At 44.0% G+C, this 7,426-nt stretch overlaps 1 protein-coding gene across 1 annotated transcript; it reads left to right on the forward strand.

Moving 5' to 3' along the window:
- The first annotated feature begins 998 nt into the window (after positions 1 to 998).
- On the forward strand, positions 999 to 6,475 carry LOC118650199 (beta-defensin 130B-like). Its single transcript, XM_036298306.1, has 2 exons — positions 999 to 1,056; positions 6,294 to 6,475. The coding sequence occupies exons 1-2, from the start codon at positions 999 to 1,001 to the stop codon at positions 6,473 to 6,475; spliced, it is 240 nt and encodes a 79-aa protein (XP_036154199.1).
- The last annotated feature ends 951 nt before the right edge of the window (positions 6,476 to 7,426 follow it).

Genomic DNA, 7,426 nt, shown 5'->3' on the forward strand with positions numbered 1-7,426 from the left:
CCAAAGGCATTTCTTAAATTTTAATAGCTTGTTCTGATATGTTGGGGAAAGTTGGGAGGCTAAGGAGTCTCTTTAAGTTGGAGACATACAGTCTCTCTTTTTTTTTAAATTGATTTTTCAAATACAGCTGACTAGACATACAGATGGCTATGGAGGAAATATTGTGCTCTGTATTTCTAATATATATATATTTTTAATATATATTTTATTGATTTTTTACAGAGAGGAAGGGAGAGAGATAGAGAGTTAGAAACATCGATGAGAGAGAAACATCGATCAGCTGCCTCCTGCACATCTCCTACTGGGGATGTGCCCGCAACCCAGGTACATGCCCTTGACCGGAATCGAACCTGGGACCTTTCAGTCCGCAGGCCGACGCTCTATCCACTGAGCCAAACCGGTTTCGGCTAATATTTTAACTCACCCAATCTCACCATCCTTGTCATGTAGGACAGTTACACAAAGGATTGATAAAAGACAAGAGAATGTTAGCTTTCTATGTGAACTAAGTATATACCTTTCAGATGCTATTAAGAATATTGCACATATGTGACACTATCCTCTCTTTTATGAAATAACTTAAACTTGTGCTTTGCTTAAAACAAAAAGATCCTCTGGCAATCTCTTCTCCCTCTTGTGGGAAAGAGTGTGTTGTGGAAGAGCCCCCTTGCAAGCCAGAGGACTTTTGGTAAAAACACTTTACACTGACAAGCCTACCTCCTGCTCTCCTTCAAAGGACTGGTCAAAGGTACTGGCCTCTGAAGAACTGGAGTGTCCATAGAAAAAATGAAGGGTTGGTTATCTGGTTTCCTGTAATTAGGTTAATTTGTCACCAAGTTTAAAGATTCCACATTTTGGAGATATTCCAACAGAAGCTGTTTTATTTCCTTACTTGTTAAGCTTCACTGACCAAGAGGAATGTCAGTTCTCCAGAAATTAATAAAAGGCCCTGTGTGCCACTACCCCTGACCATTCCCCTCTCTATTGGGCATTCAACCATGAGACTCCCTCCCCTGCTTCCTATGCTCCTCTTCTTTGTGACTGTAATACCAAAAGGTAAGATGGTGAATAATCATAGAGCTTGGTTTCTTAGGAGGCCTACTGGTATGCTCAGTTTTTCCGTGGCCATCTTCACTCAGACCCTATTGCATAGCCTTCAGGAAATCAGAATTGCAACATTCTCATCTCCCTTGAATGGATGAGGACAACATTGCAAAGCAGGGCAAAGATTTCCATCAACAGAAAAGAAGACCCAAGAGCTCCTTGATTATAAAAGGTGGCCCAAGTAGAGAGAGAGGTAAAGAAGCTTGGACATGTGACCTAAGGATTAGCATACAAATCAAATAGCTATTACCAGGGCCACAGTCCCTCAAAAGGAGAGTGAAAATAGCAGCTATTGGTTTAGTGCAGTGGTTGGCAAACCGCGGCTAGCGAGCCACATGTGGCTCTTTGGCCCCTTGAGTGTGGCTCTTCCACAAAATACCATGTGCGGGCGTGCACGTACAGTGCAATTGAAACTTCGTGGCCCATGCACCGAAGTCGGTTTTCGGCCTGGGCGAGTCTATTTTGAAGAAGTGGCATTAGAATAAGTGGGGGATGTCGGTCTGGAGACGGGAGACGCGGCGCAGGCAGGCCACGAGATACGCAGCGCGGGGGGAGGCGTGTAAATTGTAAGGAATTTAATTTTATCAATAAATAATATTGTTATTAAGTATGATATTAAGTTTTAATCAATGTACCTATAGTTTAACTAAGACTTAAAACTTTAAGTAAAGTTTATTAAGTTAATTTTAGGGAATGTTGTGGAGTGAAAGAAGATGTAGTGTCGAGGATTGAGAAAGGTATGTTGAGATGGTTTGGACATAGAGAGAGGATGAACGAAAGGAGATAGACGAAACAAGTATACAAGACGAGTGTGGATGGGAGAGTTGGAAGGGGTCAACCTCAGTGAATGTACCTCAATCAGATTGAGGACGTTTTTTAGCAAAGGCCAGCTTAGGAGTACCCTAGTTAAGTTAATAACAATGTACCTACCTATATAGTTTAAGTTTAAAAAATTTGGCTCTCAAAAGAAATTTCAATCGTTGTACTGTTGATATTTGGCTCTGTTGACTAATGAGTTTGCAGAACCACTGGTTTAGTGAATGGAAGATGTAGAGTCAAATGGTGAGGAATATTTGTGAAGGGTAGAAGTTAGATGCATAAGGAAGAGCTCAACAAGAGAGGATTGTGTCAAGTTATAAAAAACAAATAGGGCCCTAGCCAGTTTGGCTCAGTGGCTAGAGCTTCGGCCTGTGGACTGAAGGGTCCCAGGTTCGATTCTGGCCAAGGGCACATACCTGGGTTACAGGCTTGATCCCCAGTAGGGTGCATGCAGAAGGCAGCCAACCAATGATTCTCTCATCATTGATGTTTCTATCTCTCTATCCCTCTCCCTTCCTCTCTGAAATAAATAAAAATATATTTAAAAACAAAAACAAAGACAAAAAAACAAATAGGGAGCAGAATTTGGAAAAAGCATCAACAGAGGAATAAAGCTTCACTGGCAAAATTTTAAGCAAAATACAAAATATGAAAGGAGAACTTTAAGAATCTGAGTTACATCCTCAGGACCCATGGTTCAGAAGTTTGACTGTTAACATGTAGAATCAAAAAGAAAAGGGAATGTGGTCACCTTCAACCAGATTTTTGTAAGAACTGACAAAATCCTTTTCTCCACTTTTAGTGACAGGATGATCAGATCCCTCAAAATAAGACTGTGGCCACTGAGCATAGACAGAGTCTGGATAACTCTCTCTCTTCCCTGGTTCATCTCTAAGATTAACTTCAATGAAATCAAAGATGCTCCTTTGTTTGATCATTGCCTAATCCATGGATATATTGGGATCTACAAGACAGATGATTTTCTCCTCCCGGAGTTCATATGTTTCTCATTGGGTTTTCAATTCTGTCACAAGAAGAGAAAGGTGTGGAAAGACACACTTGTAGTAACACGTAATGTAAAATTATGTGATGTTAATGACTTAAAACTAGAAAGCAATTTAATGATTAATCCTTTAATTTTACAGATGAAAGAATTCTTGTACACATGGAGAATGTCTTCATGCAAGTCACATAGGTGGCGGCAAATACTAAGACTAGAACCAAATATCTTTAACTTGGGTCAGTGTTGTTTCCATTAATCTACAGACGTGGGTATGCCCATAGAATGGTAATCCCAATTTCTGTCAGGCCCTTTTCCCCAGTCTCCTAATTAGATGTGGAGGAACCTAAGGAGATTTTCAAGTTTTCTCTTTCAGAAGACACAAACACATCTTACTCCACATTCCTCCAAATTCCTCTCCTTCAGTGCTTAATGTGGGCCTGTTGAGTTGGCTTCATGTTCTGGTATTATTATTGGACTGTTTATGCTAGTCTTTAGAATTTCATGATCTATGTTCCTGAAAATCAGATAAATGGCTACAACTTTTAGATAGCTAAAAGCACTTGCCCAAGATACATATGTCAGAATGGCCAACGAGTGTATATTTTTGTCTCTACTTGTCCTCCACTACCTAAGCTAAATTCAGCTCAGCTTAAATTATTGTCTCTATCCAAAGTCACAGCCCATGTTATGAATCTGTTTTTTATTTTTATTTTTTAAAAAAAAGGTTAAGGAGGGATAGATTGGAAGAAGTAAAGGTCTAGCCAAGACCCACCCTTATGGCAGAAAAATAGATACGGCAATGGTTCAGTCCCAGAGTGGGAAGAAAACCGAGATAAAAAGGTGGTTCTAGAGCAAAGACCAGAAATAACTGATGAGAAAATAGGATTCTAGGAAATCTAGGTCTAAGATTGAGAAAAGCTAACAGTCATAACCAGATTGGACACCTACAAATAGAATAATCCATCCAAGAGCAGGGACCAGATTGTCAAAACTAGGCTGAAGCCAAGAGGTTTTAAGAAGGAATAAGAGAAAAAATGTGGAGGGGAGGGGATCAGAATAACTGCATTCAACAGCAAGACACATTTATTGAGCATCTGTTATTTAACAAAGACTGTGTTAGACCTTGGGACCCAACGGGGAACACAATAAAGTGATTTCCATGATATAGAAGACAGATGTTAGTGAAATGATTGCATGGATCAGCATGTAATTGTAGATTTGAATGAGTCAACAAAAGGAACTGGGGATTGCACATGGCCATCATCTGTGTTCAAGGTTAGAGAGACTTCCTTGAGGCCTGCCTTTGGAGTGGAAACCTGAATCTAAGTGTTTTCCTTTGAAAGAAGTAGGCCAAGGTCACAACCCTGATGCAGAAGGAACTTGAGAGCTCTGGGACTGTAAGACGACCTTCTTATGAGCACGCATTCCCACGAGGAAATGTGCCAAGGCTCTTATGAAATGACGCCCAAGTACAAGGTGTATGGCACCAATGCTGATTGGGGGAAGGAGGGCATTTAAAGGACAAAGAGTGAAAGGCAGTCACACTTTATTCTGTGTGTGGGTAACACACACAAAGCAGGACTACGTGCAGATTCCAGGCAGCCCACAGGCCTGAAAGGCGGGTGTCCTTGACGGTCTGGCCCTTTGTTTCCTGACTTCCATGATCCTTTCTCTCTCTCTCTTCCTGGCTCCACCATAGGAGTTGTTTCAGGTATATACTAGCCTCCTTCTTTCCTGAGCTTGAGATAATCATCTTTTGAGGTGAACACATGGAGTTGGGCCTGAGAAACCACCAGCAACCATGTGAGAAGAGAGAGAGGCTATAAGAACAATCATGCGGACTTAGGAAGTCAAAATTCCTTCCTTTGCAATCTGGCAAGTCCCGTGATCTAAAGGTAAATAAGCCTGCTCTGGCTCTGCATGGGCTCTCTGGGTCAGCACCACGTCAGGATTGAAAGCGTATACTGTCCCAACCCTCTGCTTCCCTGTGTCTCCACCGCTCATTGGATGAGGCCCCTTCTCTATTCTCCCAAAGGACGTTTCTACTCCAGGCACCCAGTCCAAACCCCATGAAAGTATGTTCCCAACGCATAGGCAGCATCAGCAAAGGTGGTGTGGCAAGTGCATCACTGAAGGTGTGAAAGGCCGGGAATTCACAGTTGGAAACCACTGAGGCCAATGATAATGGACGTGAGGCTGGTGGACAGGGTGCACGACGCTGGGAATCAGGGGGACATGATGCCAAGTGAGCTAAGCCAGTCACAGAAGACAAATACTGAAGGATGGCACTGCCATGAGGCGTCCAAATAGTCAAAATCATAGAACCACGGAGGAGCAGGGTGGTTGCCAGGGCCTGGAGGGATGGGGAGCTGCTGTTCAGCGGGTGTAGAGTTCCAATTACACAAGATGAGGAAGTGCCAGAGACCTGCTGGCCAACACTGAACCTGGCGTGAAAGCTACTGAATGTTTGTGCACTAAAACATGTTTGTGCATGTTTGTGCACTAAAACATGTAAGAGGGTAGACCTCACGCCCAGTGTCCTCACCACAGGAAAAGAAGAAATGGTGGAGAACAGGGGGTGATCTGGAGCAGAGTGAGCCTTCCTGCCACGGGGACAGGAGGCCCTCAGAGGCATTTGAAGCCATGAGGTCCCCTTTCTTTCACAACAGTTAAGACCAGCTTGGTTTGTCTTTCCTGAATCAGTTATACCAGGGGCCTGGTAAAGGGCTAGTGTGTCACAGGACAGTGAGGACGGAATGAGATCCAGGTACCGAGACTAAAGGGAACTACGGTGTTGGAGCATACAGTTCCATGCCTCTCTTCAGCCAAATGAATGAAGAAGACATATGGATGTATTTAAGGAAAACTACTTTTCAACTTTGAGAGAAATCTTCTCTGTGTATCTACATTTAAGGGGCTTGGAACAACGTAGAAAATGTAGTCCTTGCATAGTCCCGAAATGGGGAACTAGGGAAGGTGGAAACTGAAGGACTCCTAGACTGTCTGCAAAAGGAGGTGAGAATGTTGTTCCAGGAAAATTCAGTAGGTGGAAAGTTTAACAACCCTGTGCTTTACCCACTACACACCAGGGACACCTCCCCTGTCACAGTGACAACACACTGCCCCACACGTGTCAAAGTGTGCTTCCCAGCAGAGGACCACTCTCACCAAGCTTCTAGAAGTCCATGGACTGCCCTCTCCACATGAGTTTGGTCCCACAGTCTCTGGCCCTCCCCCAAAGGCACTCTTTTGCCCTAAGAGTCTGATTTTTCATCCCAAAGCCAGTTTTCTGTAAACGTACTGCTCTATTTGCATTACCAGAATGTGATGGGGACTTAATGGCTTTGTCCAATCTCTCCCCGTGCAGCAAGGGCTGGCCTTATCCCAGGTAAACAACAGTGTGTCCTTCTGAAAGGCATTTGCAAGCCCGGGGGCTGCACCTCCACGGACGACACCATTGGGGTGTGTAACGACGAGCAGAAATGTTGTCGGAGGTGGTGGATACTGTTTCCCTACGCAACGCCAGCTCCCAAGTCCAAGTCTCCTTAGGAGGACGCAACCTGTCGGGCCCTCTGACACCAGGACACACGGATGCATTTGGCAGATTCCTGTCAAACCTACTTGTGCTCCCTCCTTGACAGGAAATAAAGGTCCTGCTTCTGGGTGTACTGATCCCTGAGGGATTTCTTCTGGACACCGCACGTGCAAAGCCTCTCACGCACAACAAGTCTCAACGAAATAAGAGAGGAATCTCATACCCTAAACATTTTTGTAGAAAATATGACTTATTTTTTTTAAAAGATAAAGATAACATTTTAAATGTGTAAAATAATATAGGTGTGAGAGAGCAGGAGGCCCTGTTGGATGAACTGAAGTGGAATAGCAACCTTCTTCCTCATCTGATTCTGAACATATGTCATTTCATTACTGCTTGGGGGATGGGGGTTGAGGTGGGTTAGTCACGTGGTCTGGCTAACACCAAACCTGGGGATGAGGCACATGCCTGCCCTGAGGCTGTGGCCCCTGCCCCTCCCCTGGCCTTGGAGGAGCAGAACAGAACTGCCCTCTGCAGCCAGGCTCCCTGGGGACACCGGAGAGGGGGAAGCAGAGGAGCAGAGAAGTCAATGTGTCCTGGCTCTTCCTCCCAAGTTCACCGTCACCTAACTCCACTTCCTGGTTGCAGTAATTCCCACCAGAGTAACAACTCAGGGTCGCTTCTCCTTCATGGCTGAGAAAAGTAAATGGCAAGAAAGAGGATGGAAATGTTATAGGACACGAGTCCCACAGGCATGGGAAGACCCTTTTGAATGAGGCCCCACAATCAAGTTCCAGGTTGTTTTTTGGTCCATAAAGCCCATGGTCACTCAGAGGAAGATGGGCGCTCCCAACTTCTAATAGTCTTTAGGACCCATGTTCCTACTATTATTAAGTTAAAAAATTTTTTATTGATTTCAGAGAGGAAGGGAGAGAGAGAGAGAGAGAGAGAGAGACATTAATGAT

The sequence above is a fragment of the Myotis myotis genome, unplaced genomic scaffold, assembly GCF_014108235.1.
Source record: "Myotis myotis isolate mMyoMyo1 unplaced genomic scaffold, mMyoMyo1.p scaffold_m19_p_3, whole genome shotgun sequence".
NCBI lineage: Eukaryota > Metazoa > Chordata > Mammalia > Chiroptera > Vespertilionidae > Myotis > Myotis myotis.